General features: G+C 34.7%; 1 protein-coding gene across 1 annotated transcript in view; it reads left to right on the top strand.

Annotated features, from left to right (window-relative positions):
- LOC128553752 (uncharacterized) overlaps window positions 1–26,186 on the top strand; it is a gene marked incomplete at its 5' end in the record, with an annotated part of 63,789 nt that overhangs the window by 24,724 nt on the left and 12,879 nt on the right. Inside the window, 4 exons of the mRNA XM_053534927.1 lie at window positions 527–623; window positions 1,293–2,030; window positions 14,536–15,636; window positions 16,212–16,259. Of these exons, the coding sequence (XP_053390902.1) occupies window positions 527–623; window positions 1,293–2,030; window positions 14,536–15,636; window positions 16,212–16,259 (1,984 nt within the window). The remainder of the gene's footprint in view (window positions 1–526; window positions 624–1,292; window positions 2,031–14,535; window positions 15,637–16,211; window positions 16,260–26,186) is intronic.

Below are 26,186 nucleotides of genomic sequence, written 5' to 3'. Positions count from 1 at the left end.
ATGCTATGGCACACATAACACATAAACATGTAACAGTTCAAACCTCCGACAACACGTTCCAAAGGAAGAAATCTTGGAACAAAAAAATGAAATCAACTACGAGTAGTTTATATTAGTCAATATCAATCATTGTCTCCTTTTTCAATTTATTTATAAAATTTGAGCGTTAAAATTATGCACGTTATGTGAGGCCAATTCATTTCATATACCGGTATTACAAAATATTATTGAGCATTTTATTGCTCTTTGTATCGTATTCCAATTGGTCTGCATTGCAATCATGGTTTAACAAAAAATTATTTTCTTTTATAGGTTAAGTCAAATATGGCGACATTCCTGCTCTCATTATGGAAAGACGTCTGCCAAATTACTTTTGATAAAATTGAACATTATCTGAAGCTTCTTGTAAAACAATCTTTGATCAATTGAAGTAGGTCCTGACAACAAGTGACCAAAACTTCATTCAGAATCACAAGAAACTTCAAACGAATGATTGTACTGATGACATTATGTTTTGTATCTTAAGGTAACACATGTACTGAATGAGTTTTTCGAAGGGAAAGCTGATTACGAAAGGGAGGTAATGAGGAATGACAAGAAACTTACAGAAGAGGACAGAAAAAGTAAGACAAAATATTTTTTAAATCTGTACAATTGTTAGGCTGATGTGTACTAGTATCGTTGCATATAAATTAAAAGTGAAATCAAAAGTATGAGATAATACATAGATGCTGTTCATCTGACCAGCTTTACAGATGCCGCAGCAACAACCGTGTAATTTCTAACGATAAGGAACAGGAACAGTTTGTGTGTGCTGAAACACATCTTAAATGATTTAATATTATATATTCACTAGTGTCTGTCGATGAATCATTTTATAGTTTATACAAATGATTGAGTTAATAGCATTCTATCTTAAAATATAACAGTTCCAAAGTGTTTCTGGCTTGAAATTTCAAGAGTGTGATATACCTCAAGAATTGTATTCAGTCAAATGTTTAGATAATGAGAAAAAAAATTATGACAAGAATAAAGATTTTTGTTACTAATTTATACTTATCATTATAATACTTAGTAAAATTGTTTTAATATTCAACATTGTTCAATTTAGATATTAATGGAAGCTCTTTAAAATTATGTATGATTGGAAAATATGGACTTCGTAAATAGTTTCATTTGCAACTTCCCAGTTTCGTCTTTAAGTTGTTATCCACCCTTCAGCGCAAATGATTTTCCTCGTTCATACTAAAAATTTATCAATATAATAAACACGCATTTCTGTATAATCACAGGAGAGATAGTAAAGATGATACAAGTCAGCGAAGAGGCGCGAAAAGAGCAAAGCAGACTATTTTGTGAAAAGTATTCAGAAGAGAAACAAAGAGCAGAAGAGCATTACAAGAAATTAGAGGCTGAAAGAGAGGCATACGTGCAACTGGAAGATGAGAAAATGGGCTTGATAATGAAAACGTGGGTAGAGCAAAAGGAATTAAGAGAGCTGCAAATGCAAATGATGAAGACTGAAAATGAGAAACAACGACAAGAGCTTAAAGAAGAAATCAGGCAATTGAATGAAGCAAACAGAATAAAGGAAAAGGAAAACACGAAAAGGTTTGACACAATTATAGCACAAGAAAAAGAAAATAATAAGTTACAGATTGACAAAATGAATGAGGGGTTTAGTTATATGGTCGCAGTTGAAAAGGAGATGGCAGAGGCATATAAAAATGATACAAAACTTTTCCAGAATAGTTTAATAGAACTTTATAAAAAGCACTGTGAGGAAAGAAAAAAGGCTGAGAGAGAATATGCAAAAAAGCATGTAGACGATAACACCATGCGGGAGATATATTATCAGAAAATGTTAGACCAAGATCAAATAGATTCAGATCAGGGGAGACTTAATGCGGAAAATGCAAGGGACGCGCGGGAACGACTTGACGGCGAAAAGAGGCAAAACCTAAGGTCACACTCTAGGGCGCCAGCAAGTAACAGCCGGTGGCAATATCACCATTTGTCAGCTTCATCAGGTAAGTTGTTGGAACCTAACCTCAAAGTAAAAACGAGAATGTGTGTAAACGTGCAGGTGTGGGGATAAACAAATACATAGCGTGTAATACGAAAAGAAAAGAAAACAAGTTGAAAATACAAGTACCACCCATAGCCTAACTTTTAGGGCACGACGCATCAAAGCAAAATTCTCTTCTTCCATCCAATTTTGTATAATTTTGGAGAAAAACATAACGGCCTATAACACGTTCACTCACTGTAGGGGAACCCACGTGACCAGAAGGTAAGGTACGGAGCCAAATTTGTAAACAAAACGTCTCGATTCAGGTAAGATATTTGGTCGTTACTTTGTTAATACTCGATGGAATTTCATGAAATTAAAGTGACAGCATTCTCTTTAAAAGGTATAGAAAAGCACTTGGTACGTACTTCTAAAGAAGCGATATTGATCTGGCCCGATTTGCAAAATGTGCAATGGCTTACTATCCGACCAGGGATACCTGATAGTGACATCATATTGTGTTTACTTTCCAGTGTTTACCTTATATAGTTCTAGGTTATCATTATGTTTCTTTACCTTTAGCCTGCACGGATACATAGCCTAGAGGATAACGGCGGTGTCGTAGTAACCGAAAAGTAACCAGACAGTAGAACACTTTTTCTTACACACCTACATTTTTTTTATTTTCTAGTGCTTCAAGAATTATGCGTTCAATATAAATAGCTAAAATGGCTATGAACATGTTTTTAACTGTAACGAGCCTTTGGAGAATAACGAGAAAGCAATTTCTACTCTAAAACACAATGGACTGCCTGTGAGACAGGCATATGTAGTATTAACATTTGCTATAATTCCTGATAAAATAAATGATCGATAATTTAAAAAAAAGGACCAACAAGAAAAAACATATAAAAACAACATTTTTCAAAATCAAGGAAAGCAAATGTAATTGGTCCTTTAAACAATATATATATATATTGTTTTGCTACAAAAATTACATAAACTATACCTCGCCTACAATTAGTTTTGAACTCACTTCGCCTGCGTGACAAGTAGCAAACACATCTACTGTGCCGTACCTCACTTATAGTTCTCGTACAATAAGGACATTTTTCTGTCTATTATAAGTATACATCCGTTTGGGAATATACCGTGGTTATTTATAGTTTGTTTACAAAATGACGTCACTGTCAAAACTTGTCAGTGGATTAGTACTTCGATGGTCAGAAAATGTTGTGCTAAGGCATGGAGCATTTCACTTAAAATAATCTAAATGTATTGCACACTATCTTTAGGCCCTAATACACTTATTTCTAAGCAGTCCCACCAAATTTTTATCTCATGAGCAAATTCTTCTTTAAAATTGATAACATGATTGTGCTGCAAACAAAAGCGCTATGGCCCGGGGCATTTCTGGAAGATGCTCTGGCACGAAACAATTTTGCAACGCTTCACCCTCCAAAGATTTGTCTCGTTTTTACCTACTACATGTCATCAGTTTTCAAGCTCATGCGATTTTACGAAGTATTATGTTTACATTTTCAGGTTTTATTTTCCGTTGCGGTGTCGTTGAAAGTCGTCAAAATGTCAATTAATTCCGTCATCATATGACGCCGCCAACAGATGATTCAAAACTTAACACACCAAACTCGTTGCGAATTACACGAATGAAATTTTAAGATCATTTTAATACAGCGACAAAACCACTGTGTGGTAACTACACCGGTAGCCGTATGTTTGGATCTGTCCAATATGGCCTCTCCCGATGAAAACGTGTCATAAACATCACGTACGTTTTGATATTTTCTATGATTAAACACAATTTTTAACATAAAGATTTATTGCGTTTTTAGTTTTTACTCTAAGGTTCAAGTTATTCGATATAAAAAGATCAGATCATTCGCGTTTTAATTACTATGTGATAAAAACGTGTAGATCATGGGAATCAAGAAGCGAAAACGAAACTTTTAAATGATGTAAAATATCAAAACTCTTGTAATTGTATCAGAAAAATCAGTTACGAAGAAAGAAGAAACCTTTTCACATATCTTGTCCTCTGTCTCTAAACTGAAAGTATGGTATTATTTAGAAAAAAATACCATTGTAAGTCAATCACATGTATCAGGTTTGTAACGGTTTAGATACAAGTAATTGAAAAGCTGTTGTCAGCGGTTTGGATTTAGTTAATATACCGGTTTGGATAGCAACTTAATTCACATTCCTGCACGAAAAATCGATATCAAAGTTGATAAAATCATATACAACCACATCTATCTCCTTCGTTTATTTCTAGGATATCAGAGGTAACCTTTTGTATAGACTGCATAAAATCTAGAGAAAGAAATGAATTAAAGTCTTAAAACTAAATACGTAAGCTGTAAAATTTTGTTAATTGCTTGTTTAGAAGAGGAATAAGTAAATGCTTAAAAATATGCACACAATAAACAAAAACATTTGTTTGCCCTTTCACCTACCAACTTAAAAGTAACCCCTGTACATATTAGTTTTTTTCACTATTACCTCAAGTACTTGAAGAATACGAAGGGCTGTTGCACGCATCCGTTTATCGAGACCCGCGTACTCTTTGTTATTTATTTGTTAGATGTTATATCTGTAATAACTAGTAGTAATTTATTGAAACTATGTTGTTCAATGTGATGATCACAGCTTCCATAATTCTAGTTTGCTTTTTACAAAGGTGTGACCATTTTCCCAATTCACTAAATTAAAATTTTACCGTGTTTGTACGTACACAGGTATCTCAATAATCAACAGATAGAATGACTGCTAGTCTGACATTAACTTCATTGCAGAGTTATGCCGCTTCCTTCAGCTAACAAATACTGTTGTAGCCATGGTATGTAAGCAGGTACCTCACACATCACTTTTAAGAATGAAATGAAACTTCAAACACTTGTTTACTCTGATTATCCGACATGCAGTGCACAGGCGTCAAGATTCTTCTGTTCTTTCAAAGGAAATATGTTGCTTTTTTTACTTGACCTAGCAAGTTATGGCTAAGCTCATGTATGTAAGCAGGTTCTTATTTAGTACCAGAAGAGGGGATATTTCTGTGACTTAAACATACGCCTTACCAAAATACTTTGCCCATTGGTACTTGTTTATGTCACTGATTCATTCAGATAGTTTTCTTTAGTGACGTGGCATTTGAATAGTCGATATTTATTTCCCCCTATCAAACTTGATATTTGCCCTTTTTCATCGAAATATATGTAAACAGTCGTGAAATTAGAACAGAAGTCAGTATATTAGTAAACAAGCAAGTGAATCATTTCCTTTAAAAACTTTGTTGTGAATGGCAGGAAACAAAGCTTTTCATGGGGACCTACTAATAAACAAATTATTATGCATAATGTATTCTTGCACTTGCAGCCTATTTTACGTAATACTAGGCCTGTGCGTTTGCATTTTCTACAAAGATGTATAGTGCTGACCATTGCAGCGTATGCATAGATGTATACATTATGATACTATACTCAAAACATATACAAATACTACAACGTATAAGAAAGAAACAAACTAACATCTGGGCGTCGCCTTGGGACTGTCATTAGCAAACCATCACTGGGGTATAAATCTGTTAGTACACACTGAAAGGCGATATGGTGTTAGTCTTTTATAGCAAACACTTTATATCAAACCTGTCGCTGAACGTATTTCCGGCAAATCATGGGGCTATGCCTTTCACGAGGATGTTCATTTGGGCAAGTGCTAAAGCAAATATTACTTGTGAGGTGTGCGTCAGTGTGTAGCAAATTGAAACAATCTTCAGCATTATTTACCACTTGCTTAGTTTTAACACATTTTTCTGGTCATCCACAAGGATATGTGTATACTCATTTCAAAAATTCTTGAAAAGACTGGTTTCAGAATTGTTAGCAGTAACATGTGTTTGATTTAAATACACTAGAAAAATTTTATAAGCATATACATTTAAGATAATCTAAAAACATGCTTAAAGGCCATGCTTTGTTTGTCGGAAGACATATTTGAACATGTACCATTGTAAAGTATGAAAACATTACTTAGAAACAATTTGTTTTTAAAAATTAGAAGTTAAATGTGTTAGTCCAAACTGCAAACATACAAAGAGATTAAATCATCCAAACCGGTGTACACTTGTTTTCCAAACCGTTGTATTCATGTTTTTACGACACTATACATTTTGTGACCTTTGAGTATTAGGTTCTTTGTACATATCACAGTTTCTGCATACTAATACTAGAGGTTGTTATAAAGTATATTTACATCCATTTAGTCAAAATAATTTGATTTTATACATAATAAAAATGAAATTTTGGAACATCTCACGCAACATAGAATACATGCTAAATATGAGTCCGATCGCCATGTCAGTCCGGCGATTACTTATTTATACACTACCAGAGTTACTGAACAGAGTTTAGTAACGAAACGTAGCAAGACGTATTAAATATCTTTAAGAACTTACATGATGTTCCATTATGTTTTTGCGTTGAGCGGCCATATTGGACAAATCCAAACACACGGCTACCGTTGTAGTTACCATACAGTGAAAACACCTGTAACAGACAATTTAATAGCCGCGCTTAAGCATTTACTTCGGATTTACGACAGATGCCATTAAAAAGTTATCGAATTTCAGCAAAAGCTATGCACGAATCTTTGTCTGTAAGTCTTGTGAAAAAGAACTGGATAAGAACCTAGACAAATCAAAAAGAGTTATGTCACATTCTGGTTAATTCTTATTCCTCAAACAAACAGTTATCATTTTTACAAGGTAAGTCTTCTCGAAATACATGATACTTTCTTTCCTGTATTTTTCTGAAAAGAAAAACAACCGCTTTAATAGTATCTTGAACTTTAACTTTCGTGGATCGCTTAACATTGACTATAAATATGAAATGGTCATCAGTATTTATAATATATCTAATATCTAAATTCCCAGTTAATTGATGGATTATAATTAGACTGATTTATGTTGATTCTTTTCTTTTTTTCATAGAAATTTCCTCTGGACAATGTAGCATTTCTGTCCTCTTTAGACGTTGTATGGTGGAATGGTTTACAGAACAAAAAAAAGTGACATGTACTTTTGCTAAGTAAAATAGACAGCTCTGCAAGTTAGGCTTTCGACAGTATATAAATAATATATGTAATAAGTGGATGCTTCAATCATATAATGGTGTTTCAAGAACGATCTAGTCAGTAATTTGAAAGTCATGTACTTTTAAATTATCAGACACAGGAAATACAAAGAACAAACTGATTTTCAAGCTTTTGAACTGAGTTACGATTTCCAGTTTTTTGGAATTACTTTTCCACAGGCTTAGATTACAAATAAACAAAAATCTTAAAGTAGACAAAATGCACACAAGGCATTGATCCCATTGATACAGGTATATCATTTTATAAAAAAATACGATGATAGTTTACTGTTGATAACCTTTAATCCTTAGCTATGTAGCTAAAGCTATCGAAACAACTGTTGAGGTTGCTAAAACTCAAAGCAGCTTTAGAAAATTATAAATGAGAGGAGGTATTGATATTGAGTTGTCAGGAACATTATATATGAGGACATTTCCGGGCGTTGTTACTTCGCAATCATTTGCGCAGTTGCCGATCTGGTACTGACAGATTCTCTTTTTTGGTTTAATATGAAATGGAAAAGATACAAACATTAACGGACAATTCTAGTTGATTGTATGACAAAAAATAAACCTGTTCGACCGATTTTCTTTGCATTTCGTTGCGTTTTACTTGGGTAATTTGCTGTTTGCCAGAGTGTACATTCAAAACTAAAAAAAATAAGAAGCGAGAACAGGTCAACTTGAAACGGCTGCTTTGAAATAATTTAGATGGGTCTATAACTCTACCCTAGGGTTAATTTCTATAATTTAAAATCCTCGATTTTACGCAAATTTATTTGGCATTTATTTGGTTTATCATTTGCGACAAAACTCAAGTTAGTCATTCTTTCTGGAAATTTATTACAATGGAACTGTATCGTTACTCCGTTTCATCAATCAAATTAGCATACATTTATGTTCGTTATAGTGCAAACCCTATTTGACCTCATATCAAATAAATTCTTGTACCATTACCAGCAAAATGAATATTTTCCTTGATTAAATATTGTGCTTTATTAGATGCATTGGAGGATTATATTTTCTGGCAGATTTAGAGTCACATACATTTCAAATATATTTACAAGTTCTGACAATCGTAGCTCTTATGTATCTTTTTAATACATGTAAGCATACGACTTTATAGAAATGTAACCATGCCAACCCGTATTTTGTTCATTTTTGAAGACGAATTGCAGGCAAGGATGTGTTTAAACTCCAAAGTTCTTCATATCAAAATCACTTGATGTCTTTAGATTTTCAGAAAAAGAATAGCTTCTTAAGAGTGAAGTGCTGAAACATTGCTTCGCGCCAAAGCATCTTCAAGAAGTGCTCTAGTCCACAGCGCTTTTGTTTTCAGCTAGTCACGGCGAGAAACACCGATATTATCCTCATAAATAATCTTTTGTCAGTTTTTTTCTAAGGAATTATAGCCTGAAGATAATTGACTAATCATTTAGACCATATTTAAAACTTTAAAGAAATGATCTGTACCTGCTCACAGCAATTTGTGACCAACGAAATGCGCCGTTGTACTTTTAGCAAAATGTTTCAAATTAATATGGCCTCTTACCATCACCCAGTGTTTGTCTTTTAAAGAGAAAGGTGTTTTTCATTACTTCATGAAATTCCCTTCAGTATTCACAGAGTAACTAACAAATATCTCTTCTGAATCGAGCCGTTTGTTTACGATTCGGGCTCTGTTCCTGACCTTTTGGTTAAGTTAAGTGGGTCCCCAAAAGTGGCTGTGAATAAGCTATATACCAATAGTATACGTGGTATTTAAAGGTTTTTAGATTTAGTTATATTCTTTTACGACTTCGAACAATCTGTTGTATAGACTCTACATAGGTTGTAATGTATAAACTCCGCGTCGAGGGGGGCGGGGTGTAGGGGGTAGGGGGACGGGGAATTGACAACTTCAAAATTAAAAGCGTCTCTTTTATTATATATTTTTATTTCTAAATCATTATTCACAACTGTGGATTATAAGACAGTCACGCTTTTAAAATTGAGATATCAACTTTGTTATGTGGTAATTCTTCGGATAAATATTTGAAATCATTAGTTGTCCATATTTAAAATGTAGTCAAGGCACCTTGATGTTCCATTCAAACGCTTAAATAATTATAATATCAAACTGCTTCTCTGAGGACAAACTGATTTTTTGTCCGTAATACTACAGGATAAAAAGCAATGAGTTGGGCGGAGGAAACAATGTTATATGATTAATTGCAAAATTTGATAAATATGTTATCCAACAGAGGTAGCGTTTCACACATGTTTAGAAAAAAATAATGCTCTAGTTTCATTATAAACTGGGTAATAAACTTTTCTCTCAAATACATATGGAAAATGTCAATGGTATTATTTTGAAATAGCGCCATTATTTTCTGACCAGAATGTTTTAAAACTACTAAATACGTCTGTTTGTGCTCAGATGAGTTGTACTTTTTGGAAGAGTTGGATTCTTTTCTTGTTCTGCAGATCTAGATTTTAATTCTAAGACTTAATATTATTAAATGAGTCATTATAGAGTGGCATTTGCTCATTAGAGATATTAATGATGTATTTTTTAAATATTTAATAATATTAGATATAGCTGAATAAATATTTTTGTTAAAAAGTAATGTCCATATTTTTGCTTTGGACATGATATTACCTATCATTCTACCGTATGTACCCTAATTAACGCCATCCCCTAATAAACGCAACCCCATACTTATAATTGAAATTAGATTAGTTTAGAGCATTAGTGAATACCAACTCATTGATATGTCTCTAGTCATTTTAGCAGAAGTTTGATTAATAATCTATATTAACTAAAATGTAAAAAGGAATTTATGGCTTTATTAAATGTTCGTCCCTGATGGTTTTAATAGGGAAATATACGGTATGTGTACATCTTTTGATTTTCTATAAGAACATTGATAGTTTCCACTGCTCCTTAAGGTACTTCGTTATAAATGGGCTCCTGAATGCATTACTTAGTTTCTCCCGAAGCAATGTTTTAAACATCATTTTGCGATACTTTTATGATACTGCAATGGTATCACTGATGCATATGATCAAATTTACGTTTATGCTTACTCCCATTTCAATCACACATGTATACTGAGAAAGTCACGTTAGATCAGATGCTTTATTAATCAGTACAGATGTTGCTATCAAACAGATAAGACGAGAATTTGCTACTTATTTTTAAGTTTTTATAGTAGACGATTTAATTTAAGGACTACGTGTGATACAATGTACAAAAATAGGATCCCCATGTGGTTTTGGGACGATTTATGTATGAAAAGAATTGGAACCACTTCCTTACCCTTGCATGATCGTAAGAGGCGACTAATAGGGTATTTACACTTGATTTTGCAGTAACTCTGTGATTCCAGCAGGTAAACAAATTTTGATTCCATACCTCATGTTTTTATTTCGAAGCAGATGAAATGTGAAACCAAAATTTGTAGTCCTGTTTGGCACCATATTATCTGTACTGTGTTGGGGGCCTCCGTGGCCGAGTGGTTAAGGTCACTGACTTTAAATTACTTGCCCGTCATCGATGTGGGTTCGAGTCTCAATCAGGGCGTTGAATTCTTCATGTGAGGAAGCCATCCAACTGGCTTACGGAAGGTCGGTGGTTCTACCCAGGTGCCCGCTCGTGATGAAATAATGCACGGAGGGGCACCTGGGGTTTTCCTCCACCATCAAAGCTGGAAAGTCGCCATATGACCTAAATTGTGTCGGTACAACGTTAAACTCAACAAAATAAATAAATACACCGTAAAACCCAAACCAAACAAAAATAGAAGTTACGATAACTAATTTGGAAAATTGATACATTATTTAATCAGACCTTAATTGTTATCAAAATATTTTTGGATTATTTTATACTGTAATTAGACTTTGACTTTTGAGGAGTATTTATTACATGCAGTGTGATAAGGATTTAGTTATGGATGAAACATCAGAACAATCCTGTTCAACAAAGCTTGTAGTATGGATAAAAATCAGAACAATCCTGTTCGACAAAGCTTATGGGCCATAGGATGCGCAGTATTTCGGGTCAAAGTATACCCATTCACAAGGATCAAATCTGCGGACAAAGCATGTCTGCAAGTGAACTAATGCAAGCAATGTTCAAACAGCAGGCTTTACTTATGAATACGTTGAAAACTATGCAGAGTTTAAGTTCAAATGACCAAGAAAAAAGAGGGTTTATAAGACACCGATTCTGCAGACTACTCGGAGAGTGTGGTTAGAAAAGAAGTAGGTTATGTGAAGGACAATGCCCCTGCATGTTACGACCTTGAGGAGGTGTCATCGGAAAGTAATGAGGATAGTGCAGATGAGTCTGAAGGGCTTGCTGACATGAAAACATTGTATGATGAAAGTGACAGTGTTGGTGAAAAAAATTCATGCTTGCATTGTGAATTTGTCATTTAGAAAACGACTGTCGAAAGAAGACCAAACTGCTATGATGGAATAATTTAAAAGACAAGAGAACTGCGAAAATATGACAGTCCCAAAAGTGAATGTCGAGGTTTGGGATGAAGCCAAAGCCCATGTGCGGGTACAGGTCATTAATTTGGCAAAGGTACAGAATATGATTCTTAAAGCTTCCATACCTACTACACAAATGGAGCAAAAGTGCCTTTGTTAGAAGAAACAAGAGACCCGCTTCAGTCAATGCACTGATGCTCTAGTTCTGTTGTCAGCTGCATTTACAGTCAATTTTCACAAGACGTGAAACGTTTAAGATGAGCATGTCAAACTAGTACAATAGCAGATTATGCAGCTCTGAGAATGAACCTTCAACAAATTGGATTTTCGGTGATGACCTGGCTAAACGAATGAAAGAAATTCAAGACAAGAAATCAGTGTCGAAAAAGCTTGTAATACGCAGAGACCGCGAGTTTAGGAAGTTCAGATCCAGACCTTTCTACGAAAATAGAATGGCCTTAAAAAAGCAAAACAACCTTACAAACCAAAATGATTTTAGGAAAGCGTCACAAGCAGCTCTTCAGACGCAAGGAGATGTAAAACTGGCAGCATCCCACGTTCGTCTGACTGAACAGGTGCGTTTGATTTGTAAAATGTGCCGGAAAATTTTCCCGACGGGAAAATCAATTTATTTTTTGATGGATGGAAAGAGATAACATCCGACCCTTGGGTATTAAAACAGTCAGATGTATAGAAATACATTTTATTGATATATCTATTCAAACATCTGTTCTTAGGAATATCTGTTTAATTCAGAAAGAACAGTTACTTATTCATCAAGAAATAAACACAATGCTAGAGGAAAAACATAATTGAACGAATTCCAGATAATGAACTTTGTAAAATTTCATTTCAAATGTGTTTACTATTATCAGTAAAGGTTTCATTTCAAATGTGTTTACCAGGTATAAGAAAGAGGGTTCACTTCGATTGATATTACACCTTAAAAGATTAAATGATTACATATTGATTCGAAACATTTTAAAAGGAAACGCTCAAATCTGCTATATCACTGATGAAACCATTTTCATACTTCGCAAGCTGCGAACTTAAATATGCTTATCATAGCGTAAATGTAGCGGAACAATGCAGAAAATATTTGCGTTTTTTTTTTTGTTTTTTTTCGTGGGGGGAGGGGGGCGGGCGGGACAATAACTATCAGTATACATGTTTACCAAACGGATTGAATTTAGGTCAACGATATTTCACTAAACTCCTGAAATGTGCTTGTTCACACTTAAGGAAGCAAGGCTATTTAAATACTGGTTTCATTGATGACTTTCTTCTCCAAGGTGATACTTACAAAGAATGTGTTCAAAATGTGCAAAAAAAACTGTGAAATTATTTAATGGCTTAGGTCTTACAATCCATCCAGAAAAGTCGGCATTCATACCAACACAGATTATAGAATTTCTAGGGTTTGTTTTCAGCTCACAAAAACTCAGTATGGGGGTTATTTCAAAAGATGGGTGTATTTTTCTTGTTAGCGGAATGCCGACCCCTTTTCACCATATGTGAAGAATTCTTAGCTAGTTTGTATCATTGTGGATTAGGTTATAGTATCATTATTACTGCAAGATCAGCCATCAGTTCATTTGTCATGACAGATGGTCTAAATTACCCTGTGGGTCAACATAATTTGGTAAACAGATGTATGATAAGGGTTTTCTTGTTACGACCTGTCTTGTATAATGTTACATGGGATGTAAGTAGGCTTCTTAGTTTTGAAAATGTTAGTGTTGAGAATAATTTGAAACAGATTACAAAGAATGTTGTTATGTAATTATGTTCATTGTCTGGACAACAAAGACTGCAATCTTTGCACTAAATTGATATTAGGAATATTGAAATTTCAGATTCATATATAAAAATAAGGTACGGAGATTTCAATCCAGGCCAAATTATCATTTAAGTGAATTAATGTTTAAGGAATATCCAGTCAAAACATTGTGTATTGTATCCATTCTTCAGCGTATCTCAAAAAGACAATACCACTCAGAGTGAATAAACAATCACTGTTTATAAGTTTTTGCAAACCGCATAAAAAAGTATCTAAGGATACCATTGCACAATGGGTGAAAGAAATCTTAAAACATGCAGGGATAGACGTTTCTATATTCAGGCCGCACAACTGTAGATCAGCATCAGTTTGTCAGGCGAATAGAACAAGGTTGCCATTTGCAACAATATTGAGAACAGCGGGATGGTTAAGGGAGTGCACAATTAGGAAGTTTTATGATGGGCCGGTTACTAATGACACTTCGTTTGCTGAAGCTGTGTTATCTAGAACTTAGATCTGTTTACCTTAAACTTGATAAATTGCTTATCCAGGATTTATTTACCCAGGTGGCAGTCAAAGTCTGTGGGAAATTTTACAGATCTTGCTTATAGGTCACAATACAGATTTATGCATGTAAGAGGCATTATACTTCACTGATAACAGTAACTATAATGATGTAAACAAAAATTGATTATTCCAAGTTTGTGTCAATTATTTCTAAGTCTTATTTGTAGTCCTTTAATTAGCCATTGTAGCTGGATGGTCTCTAAAATTCTCACATGATTTTCTCAGTATACATTTATGATTGAAATGGAATTAATAAATTGTACGAAATTTATTGAAGTACGACTATGATTCCATGAAATCACACATGATACTGAGATAGTTACGTGCCCAGACCTTCCCAGCCCGTTTGGTCCAGCTTCTAGTACTCTGAAATCTGATTGATAATGCATCTGATCTTACATAACTATCTCAGTAACATGTGTGATTTCACGGAATCATAATCATACTTCAATAAATTCGTATAATTTATTAACTAACTTATATATATGTGTTTCAACCTGACATATAGTCACTCATCTTATTACCAAATAAAAATCATTTATTTTGTACAGTCTGGAGTACCTGTATCAAACAAAAAGACGAAAAGATGGCTAATGAGCTACTCAAGTCGAAAATTCTTCCTGACATGAAATCACTCAATGACCTATGTCAAGAAGACGGATTTGGAAGAATGTCGGCTGTTGCGATAGCCGCAAGCAAGGAAATATGTCATCACATTAAAAATAAAAGTAATAAAATCAGACACGTTTGGGCAGCTAGAGAGGCAGTCACTTTGACACAAGGAGGCAGTCACTTTGACATCAAATTTGTTGTTATAACCGAGGAATTAAATGAAGAGGGCAGAAAGGATTTAGAAGAAATCCTAAAAGAGTCAGATTACGAGACGCTTCCATTACGTGATTTAAGCTCAGAAGAAACATGCTTGATAATGGAAAGGGGTTACAAATTTACGGAAGAGGAGCAAAATAGAATAAAAGCTTGTATAGCTCGAAACGCAGACAAGTTACTGCAAAAACATACATACCTTAGTATTATTTCTGGTTGCCCCTTCAAATCATCGGGGTATGACAAAAGCAATCACAAAGTCACTGCAACGCCGTGCATTGTCCTAAATGTTCAATACAAGGGCTACATTCCTATTGACGAAGAGCCGTTTGAACTCCAGTACGACGGAGTACAGGTCGATGTTAGAGAAGACATCTTTGTTCCGTATAATTACATGGCAAACGAAAGACACGACTATCTGAAGGTTGGTTGTCTAATAAGTGGAGAAAAGAACCAAAAGGGAACTCTAGGTGGTTTCGTTTACCATCCCGACTATGGTCTATGTGGAATGTCATGCTCCCACACACTGTTGTCACCATCTGAACTAGTACAGCTGGCAGGCGAGAGTCAAGAAATAAATTGGAGTAGATCTACTTTGTCAGCTGGACGAAATGTTGATACATGGCAGGGTAATGTTTATCAACCATTTAAGGAAGGAGCCAGCAATGACAATGCCGCCGACGATAACAAAATTGGACGTTTGGTAAGAGTAATTCATCGACATGGCGACCCGACTTCCAAGACAAATGATGCATATGGTATAGATATCGCACTTTTTCAGTTAAGCAGGAGGTTACCGAATTCCAGTGATTTTCCAGTTGTAAAAGGCAAGAAATATTCATAACTGTAAATATATGTGTTTCTCAGAATTAATAAATTTGCACATAATAACAGAAGTCAAGGAAATAACAACATAACATTTTAATTTGTAAAACATGTACTGAACAGGTAACTTATGTCTCAGTAAGTAAAATGTAAAGATAAAGCATAACCAATGGAAATCTAAATAAATATTCTTTATCAATTATTTGGTTATGATCTCTTTAAACCATTGCATAAATTTAACTTCATTGGAAACGAATGTTATGTAAAATATCTAAAGATAGTATTTTTGAACTGTATTAATTTTAACCAATTAATATGACTATGATATTTGATTAGAGATAGAATTGATAACGATATTTACTTTAGACTTTACTTGGTTCTAAAGTTTTAAACAATTACAGTTTTTATCTACATGCGGTAACGTTTTCAATAACGTTTTGACTATCGACCTGAACATCAACAACAAAACTAAGTTTTATATAAAAAATAACAAAAACTATCTTCAGTCGGAATTAAAGAAAATCGATACGTCAGTCCTTATATAAATTTAACTTATTATGTCTGTTCTTTATTTCAGTTTCTGGAGGAGAGATCTCATCTACAGGTAACGATGAAGATTCGCCAGGTATTTTATGTTAGACTATTTCTTTCAAGAAGTTTTCCCTCAGTTCATAAAACCCAAAGTCACTATGTAAAGTATAATATAACACCTTGACTAATTAACTGGATAGATCGGAAGATTTATCTTAAAATGTTTCCTTTGTTAATAAGTTAATAAGTACAGTTATAAAGCATGCACATTAAGCATAAATAGGGAGGTTTCCTTGCAGTTTGTACGTACCCAAAACGTTAATCATGTAAATGGTTGTAACATGATGGTGTTTTGCACTGTTTTCTATTATAATATTTTATGCCTATTTGGATGCATTACACTTATCGTGTCAAGAATTCTCTTTCCGAGATTACATGCATATTCGATGACCTATGGGAATAACTTGTTATTATATGGTATAAAAGAAGCATTAGGACCTTTCAAAGCATTTCCATAAAACTATATAATCGTGCGCACACATGACTTAGTTTTGATACACTTTGAAGACGGAAACCTCGTTTTATGACAAATTGACTTATTCTATGTCTATAAGCCTGTCTGTGCCAGAAATAATGCACTTAGGGACCCTTTGGATCTTTTTCCATAATGAAAAGCTGGACACTCGTCATATGATCTATAATATACGAGGAATCTTTCAAAAAATATGTCACACTTAATTTACCCATCATACAAAACTTTTTTACCATGATAAAACAATTAAGTATAGTAAGAACTGACTTTTATGATCGGTCGTAGAAATCTAGCGATGTGCCGTAACCATGGAAACGGCTACAGAAACTGGTAATCGCGGAAACTCAAAAAACTTTCTTGTGTCATATTTCAAAAGGTAATAGTATTAAAAACTTGATTTTTTTCCAGTTTTAATTAAGTTATAAATACCTATTGTTTGCAATGAGTATATTCTAAATATCTTATTTAATTTCTTAATTATCATCAGCAGGTGCAATTTTAGTAATAAGCACGTGCATTCAGTTGTGAACCAACAAAGTGCCGTTTTTAATCAGAAAATGTTTGCTGGACTTAATTACAACTATTGCTGATTTATACTTGAAAATTTCGTATAATACGCATGCAATTAAAATTCTAAAAATTTTGATACGTCAATTATACATCATTTTATACATTAATGCAGCGGATCGCATGCCATTTAGGCTACTAATTCGCTTCCTTTTTCAATACATATGGACAATGAAGTTAATTAATATAATGCGTTAAATATCGGCTTGGAATATTTAAAATATATATTATGAAAAACAACAAAGTTTATTCAATTAATTGTTGGAAAACATGTGGATAAATTGTTTTTATGACATTGCCTTTAGTTAGCTGTCAATATTGTATAGATACGCTTAGCATAATTATAATGCATGCATAAAATTGTTCCCTTTTTCGTAGTTATTTTTACTATTACTATTACGAATTCAAGTATTTTAGATTTGATACTTCTATTGTTTTAATAATAAATCATATTACCGGACTTTTCTTCATAGCTCTGTGGAACCATTATGGGAGTAAACTAGGCCGAGAGAAAAGGCGTCCAGTGTGTGTAGAGCGGTTCTTCCAAAGTGATGCTAAGGTACATGTAGAAAGAATGTACGATGAAATTTGCGAAATAATAATAATGTTTTGCATATTCGGGCAGGGTCACTTATTTTTACCCTGTTGAAATCTCGTATTATGCAGTACACTTTCCGAAAATATCATCACCATTTGTATGTTATCAAGTACTATATATTTTCTAAATAGACCGGATTGAAAAATAAAAGGAAAATACGAAGTATTTGAAAGAGTATATCTGTATTTCTTTCATGCACATTTGTAGTAGCAATTACATCTTTTTGCGGTTACGAAGAAAATACATACTAGTATGTTAAAGTGACAGTTTGCAAAAGGATGGTCAGCAAATGTTATCTTTATAATTTTCATTCCGGCTCCGTTGCTCCTATAGATCACATTATTCTAGTTAATTTATATACAAAACACTTCACAGTTTATTGAAAATTGAAAAACAAAATGAAATCCAAATGACCGTTTTACTATGATGACTTACATTCTAAACATTGAACAAGAAATATCTTTAAAAAAGATGGTCGGCGTGATGTAACTGAAGCACAAGTTATATATGGGCAGAAACCTGTATTTTAAATCTTTTGGCAATGTTGAAAGGGGCCTCTGTGATGTTTTGTATAAATGAGGACATTAGTTCTGAAGAAAACTGTGTTTAAAAAATGTGGAGGGACACACGATGGACACAAAACAATCACAAAAACTCACTTTGAGCCTTTGGTGCTTAAAAGATGGTAATAGTAAGCAAACAATATTGAAATACGTTCTATACTTTATTTCTGAAATTGTTGGAAGCAACATGAACCCTTACCCTACTTCAGCTTATTATCAAATCTGTCTATCATTCAGAATATGTACAGTACTGTTTTCACCGGAAAGATTAATTTAAAATTTAGAGTCTAAAATTTAACAGTATCGGACATGTTGTTGCAGGTTAGTAATGATTTGCACTGGTTAGAAAGTGTTGCTGTAATGCAGGGTAAGAGTTAATGACTGTATAAAGCAAATAACCTTTTTGGTAAAACAAAACTTAAGGAAAGGAAACTTAACAAAACAGAAATAACTTAGCAAGAAAACTTAACAAAACAGAAATATTTCCGGATGAGCAAATGAATATTTGGTTACGCACACCTGTTCAAGTGGTGCTGTACTTATAGAGGTTATAGATGACGAACGCGTTGTCATTTCACTCAATGTCACAGATGACTCAGAGTGAAGCATTTTCAGCCTTTCCTCCAATCAGCGCCATTCTTACAAAATCTCTCATTATGGCTGAAAATACCGAGAATACATTACCAAGCAATCCGATTGGTACATTATTCAGGCGGCATAAGGTCATACGAGGTCATAAGATCGTGCTTAATACGGCACGCCAAAAAACATACATATACCATTATCTCGTTTTAAAAAACAAACAGAACGTAAGTATTGGACTATGTGTAAGGACGAATTTCAAGTGTTAATGAATAACTGTGGATGGACAAACCCCGGATCCACCCACCTCCACGCACTATCACTTACTCAAATTGAGCAACTTGAATAAATCCTAGACGTCTCAGTGCTAGGAATTATTCTTTATTGCAACTTTGTATGACTGTTCCGGTACTTATCAATATGCACACTACATCAGAATCAATTTGCTTTGAGTGAAAATACCGAAATGGTACAAGGTTACATTCTTCATTTGTTTCGTATAAACAATTAAATCTTGAGGCCCTTTTTTTAGTGCTTTACAGCATTTCAATGATATAAAAACACATATATAGCCATTAAATATAACATGTCTTCTCACCAAAAATGACAAATGTATATATATATATATATATATATATATATATATATATATATATTGAGATGTTAGGTTACATATATTAAATGAACATTATCTGTCTGAATAGCATCACCATCTGAAAATACTCCCATGAAATTTGTCATTTAGGGATAACCAGTATACATGTAGACATGGAAATTCACAGTGAAAGTGATCTAGATCTTTTCTCAATACGATAAGCAATACAGGCTAAGCCAAGAAAAACAACTATAACTGTCCCATCCTTATCTGACTCATTTACAAGATCTCATCAACAACATGGTACTTTTATTTTGAATTGCAAAACCATATCTAACATCATCTTAAATGCTTGGCGAACTTCTCTTTTCGTAACACTGGGGCTCATTGTCCCTGCGCAGTTAGTGGGGACCGATGCGCTATGCTAACTGCCAAATGCTTAATAAGTTGTTAGTGCTAAATGGCAATATCTGAATGTTAATGTCACATACTAAATGCTAAATACTACATACAAAGAACTATATGCGGTTGACAAAATGCTAAATGTCATAAAAATTCTACATGCAGCCACAGGAAAACATTATTGCAGCAATTACAAGGCAGAGACTGTTCGCTCTCATGAAGGCCGTCTCAATGATTGAAGACTTGGCAGAAGAAAGCTCCTCAGTCGTCTTTCTCACATATGCACTGTCTATCATGGAAGTTCTGATCAACAATAAAGCTCCGCACTAGCCAATAGAAAGCAGAGCCTGTGTATAACCTGCACAGTAGCACTTCGGTGGATTTCATCCATTGTGGAATTATAGGTAATGAAGAGGCAGACAAACTTGCTAAGCTAGAAGCAGTCAGAACAACCAACAACACGTCTGAATTAAGAATGTCGCCATCATCAAGGCACTAACGAGACCAAGGATAGAGGAAGATACGTTTCATCTCCTTAATCGGTCTGGTCTGAACAAGTGATGTTGGTCAGGCTTCGCTCGGGGCACAACAAGCTCAATGCTCATATGTACAAGAAATACAGACTGGCACCGTCGCCAACTTGTTCATTTGGTGAGGAGATCAGACTGCGGAGCATATACTTCGGAGATGTAAAAATGCTTGACCATGAGCGAGCTGCGACTTGGCCGTTAGATACCTACGTGCACCAGAAACTGTACGAGACATTGAGGATCTGCGGCAAACCACAAGTTCCATCAAGGCTACTGGTCTGACAATGTGGTTGCGAACGATAAGAAGAAGATAAAACAAACTCTTTTTATCAAATGATTAATGGTAATTCTCAAATTATCAATCTTTGTAATCTTTATCTCTTCAACTAATGAATGTAACTTTTACTCATTTGGAAAAACATATGCTGCCAGTCTAATTAAGGCAATAACTTTGCAGATGTTACAGGGACATCGAACCGAAACATTTTGCTATAAAATGTTTATTATATGATAGACTAAGATATGTAACAGAAACAAAGTTACGTAACGAAGGGCAATGATTATATAACTGATATATTCCGCTCTTTATTTCAATGGAAACTTAGCAATGAGTATTTTGACATTTATTGTTTTAACACAAAAGCATTTATCATTGACAATTACCGTTCGATATTTGATGTTAAGCAGTTCGTAAATAGCATTTTTCATTTTGCATTAACATTTTTGCAGTTGCCATTGCGCATTGGCCTTCCATAGGCATATCGCATTTGCTATGTTGCATTTTATATAAAGTATTTGGCATTTAGCATTAAATGATTGGCATTTAGCATTAAGAATTTGGTGTTTAGCATTAAGTCGTTGGCATTTTGCAATAAATAATTGTCATTTGATATTTAGCTATATTCATGGCGCACCGGCCTTCAATACATATCAAATGTCATATGCCATATCCATTGTGCTCAATGCCTATAATTATTGCCAAATGATAAATGCTACTCGTCAAATGCTTCAACTTTGTGAGTAAATGATCTGTATCCCTTACACTAATGACTGTTACTTTTAATCACGTGAAAACATACGAAGTTCTATTAGCCTGATTTGAAGCAATAACATGTACTGAGGGTTATGAGATGACATGATCAAAACTTTTCACTCTTAAATGTTAATAGAGACAAAGTTATATTACAAAGGCCAATGGCTGTTTACAGGATACATTTATACACTGATATATTCAGCTCTTTATCTGAATAAGTACTTAGCAACACGCATTTGGCATTTATTGTTTCGTATTTGCAATGAACAATTATCATTTATTGTTTGACAATTACCATTTCACAGGCAATATTTGACTTTAAGCATATAGCAAATAGCATTATGCAATAACTGTTTGTCATTTAGCATTTGGCAATTAGCATGGCACACCGGCTTTCGATAGCCTTACATAGTACTTAATAACTGTCATTTCGTTTTCAAAACATTTAGCATTGATATTTGATATTTAGCAATTGACAAATTACATGGCGCACCAGGTTTCCATAAAACATGAACATTAGCGTCACTTTGGTAGAACCGCTCTACACACACTGAAAGTCTTTTCTCTAGGGATAGTTTACTCCCATTATTGTACCGCTGAATCATGGAGAGAAGTCCGGTAATATGATTAATTATTAAAGTGACAGAAGTATGAAATATAAAATACTTGAATTCGTAACAGTAATAGTAAAAATATCAACGAAAATGAGAACAAATTTATGCATGCATTATATTTTAAGCGTATCTATTATCTCTACAATGCTGACAGGTAACAATGTCACAAAAAACATAATTTATTCACAAATGTTTCAACAACTAATTTAATAAACTTTTTTTTTCATATTATATATGTTAAATATTCCAAAAAAACAAGGAAGAATATCCAACAGGGAAAGCCACGTTCAACAAACGCAGCCTCCCCAAAGACACACACGAACAAGTCTCGCACACCATACACAAAAATGAACACAAAAGGACGAAACAAACAAATACAGGAACACAGTGGGGCACCGCCTTGGAACGGTCAGTGGCAAAACCACCACTGGAGAGTTTAAACCGGTTTATGGTGCACCTAACCTCACTCTTACCCCCACCATGTTCCAAAGTCACAAGACAGTGTAAATAAAAGTAATCCGCGCCAGGTGAAACCCTAACATACGTAAAGGCAACAAAAGGTATGTAATGTAAAACACAAAGATGCTCTTGTAGATATAATATAAAAATGCAATCCTTAAGAACCTAAAACGCAAGTAATCAATGCCTTTGCAGAAGACAGAGCAACAAGCCAAAATTCAACGAGTTATTCCCTAACTTCATTGTCCATGTGTATTGAAAAAGGAAGCGAATGAATAACGTATATGGCATGCAATCTGCTGCATTAGTATATGAAATGGTGTTAAACTGACGTATCAAAATTTTTAGAATCTTAATTGCATGCGTATTAATATACAAAATTTTCAAGCCAAAAATCAGCCATAGTTGTAATTAATAAAATCTGGAAAGTAGATCCCTCGGAAGCACCGAGAACAAGGCAATTAATGAAAATTGCAGACTCGGTTTGATTGAGTCTGTTCCTGGGCAGTAATGGAAAAAACAACACTGCCCACGCCCCCTAGCACCGGCTTAAGCAGTATTCACTCTTCAAATTTAAATGAGTTGAAATCAATGATCCCGAAGGACCAGAAAATATAACAACACTGAGATGAAGTCGGGGCGACTTTTTACGGCTGCCACACATCACTTAACACCCGCTGTTAAGTCCAGAAAACATTTTCTGATTAAAAGAGGCACCTTGTTGGATCACAACTGAATGCATGTGCTAATAACTAAAATTGCACGTGCTGACGACAATTAAGAAATTAAATAAGATATTTAAAATATAGGTACTTATAACTTAATAAAAATATCAAAAGATCAAGTTTCTAATACTATTACTTTTTGAAATATGACAAAAGAAAGATTTTTTGTTTCCGCGATTACCAGCTTCAGTAGCCGTTTCCATGGTTACGGCACACCGCTAAATTTCACCGTCCTCATTTAAAACCTCCATTTATTACCGAACTGTATTCTTATATAGGTGAAAAAGTTTTGTATGTTGGGTTAATTATAATTCTAACGGAGTGCTCGTACACACGAAAGCTTCTTCAGATATAATTGTGTCGCGAAACGAAAAAGCTGAAAGTAATTTTGGCTCAATCTTTACCAACACCTTTAGCTTTCGTACTTGTCAAGAATAAAGTCTCTCTGCATTGACACATTTGGTTATAAATAAGTAACATATTAAAGGAAATTTGTAGAAAGAAGTATAACCAACATAAAGTGGTCAGAACGCTGTGGTTGTCTAATTTTGCGTATATCATGTGAGTGGTGTTCGCTCCTTATGCCTGTGACGTTCTTCTGGTATGCGTGTATCGTACCGTAAATTATGATACGTTTGTTATAAGGTCATACGAATACTGTAAATCCAGTAATATTCGCGGTGTTTTAATTTTCACTGATTTTTGCGAATCAGGTGTATCAGGAATTCATAAGTCCGCGAAGATTTCCTATCATAACATACAGACCGATCCGAAAAAAGTTCGAAACACGGTCAAGTTCAGCAATGAATGCTAGCCGCCTGTACACGATGTTTACTGAATGAACTTCAATTTATTTCAGGATATTATGAATAAGTATAATAGAAATCCTTGAAACTGATTTTGATGTAGAATATAACGTTAAAGACATAATTAAGTTCTAGTGGTGGGATTTACATGTAGCTGGCAAGAATGTTTATGACGTGATAACTTTGTTTTTTATGCTCCCTAAGGGAGGCGTATTAGTTTTCAACTGATCATCCGTACGTTCGTTCGTTCGTGAAAACGTTAACATTTTGCATGAAGGCACTCACGAACCACTGCACTCAGGACGTTCAAGTTTCACATGCTGATAGAACTTATTAAGTACATGACCCCTGCTGACTTTTGGGGTCACCAGGTCAAAGGTCAAGGTCACAGGGGCTAATGTTAAGTTGTTAGATCGTTCGTCACAATGTTCGTTCGTCACAATGTTCGTTCGTCACAACGTTAACCTTTTGCATGAAGGCACTTTACTCCTGAACCAATGAAACCCAGGATCCTCACACTTCACATGTTGATGGTACTTATTAAGAACATGACTCATACTGAGATTGGGTCACCAGGTCAAAGGTCAAGGTCACAGGGGTCAATGTTAACTCGTTAGTTCGTTCGTCACAATGTTCGTTCGTCACAACGTTAACTTTTTGCACGAAGGCACTTTACTCGCAAGTCACTGCACCCAGGGCATTCAAACTTCACATGCTGATAGTACTTATTAAGTATACGACTCCTACTGACTTTGAGGTCATCAGTTTAAAGGTCAAGGCCACAGAGGCCAATGTAAACTTTTTGCATGAAGGCACTTTACTCGCGAACCACTGCATATAGGACCTTCGAACTTCACGTGCTGATAGTACTTATTGAGTATACGATCTCTACTGACTTTGAGGTCACCTGTTTAAAGGTCAAGGTCACAGGGGCCAATGTAAACTTTTTGCATGAAGGTACTTTACTCGCGAACCACTGCACCCAGGACCTTCAAACTTCACACGCTGATAGTACTTATTAAGAACACAACCTCTATTGACTTTGAGGTCAAAGGTCAAGGTTACAGGGGCCAATGATATCTTTTTGCATGAAGGCACTTTACTCGCGAACCACTGCACCCAGGACCTTCAAACTTCACATGCTGATAGTACTTACCCAGTGCACGACACTTACTGATTTATGGGTCACCGGGTCAAAGGTCAAGGTCGCACGGACCAATGTTAACTTTTTGCATGAAGGCAGTTTACTCGCGAACCACTGCACCCAGGACCTTCAAACTTCACATGCTGATAGTACTTACTGAGTATATGACCCCTATTGACTTTTGGGTCACCAGGTCAAATGTCAAGGCGCTGCGGGGGCATTTGTCACCATTAGTGACAGCTCTTGTTTAACTAGTTACTGTACCATTTAATTGAACTGTCAAAACATGTTCCCGGCTTTCTTGATAATCTTATATAGGCGTGAACAGAAGATAATGAAAGCCGGGAACATGTTTTGATAGTTCAAATAAATAGTACAATACGGAAAGCATCTCGTTGATTCACTTTGTATTCGTCAAACAAGCAGATCGCGTGTTGCTTGAGGGGATGATACGTATCCTTTATCTTCTTGACAAACCTGATTTTTCACATATTTTGTTTAGATAACAATAGGGATTAACGGACAATTTATCACACCAAGAAATATAATAATAACGTTCGTTATTTACAGTTTTTCACGTCTTGCCGGACGATCATTGTCTTGAAGATCTGCTTCTTTGTATCTGTTTTCAATTTGAATACATCGAGCTGTTCAGCTACAAACTTGGAAACACGTAAAACTGTTAAATCATACACAGACTTTATTATCAACAGTCAAGCATTAATAAAGATCATGTGTTGCATATCATGACCTAAACGATGCAGAAGTATAGCGCTATTTATTACAATAGAATGCATTCAGAAGATCATTTGCGCAAATTTTGTGAAATAAAAGTTGTTTTCAAAATTCTTCCATCGTGGTCGCTTACAGC

This window comes from Mercenaria mercenaria, unplaced genomic scaffold (genome assembly GCF_021730395.1).
Source record: "Mercenaria mercenaria strain notata unplaced genomic scaffold, MADL_Memer_1 contig_4271, whole genome shotgun sequence".
NCBI lineage: Eukaryota > Metazoa > Mollusca > Bivalvia > Venerida > Veneridae > Mercenaria > Mercenaria mercenaria.
Note: the sequence above shows the minus strand (reverse complement) of the source record. Positions and strands in the feature narration are given on the sequence as shown.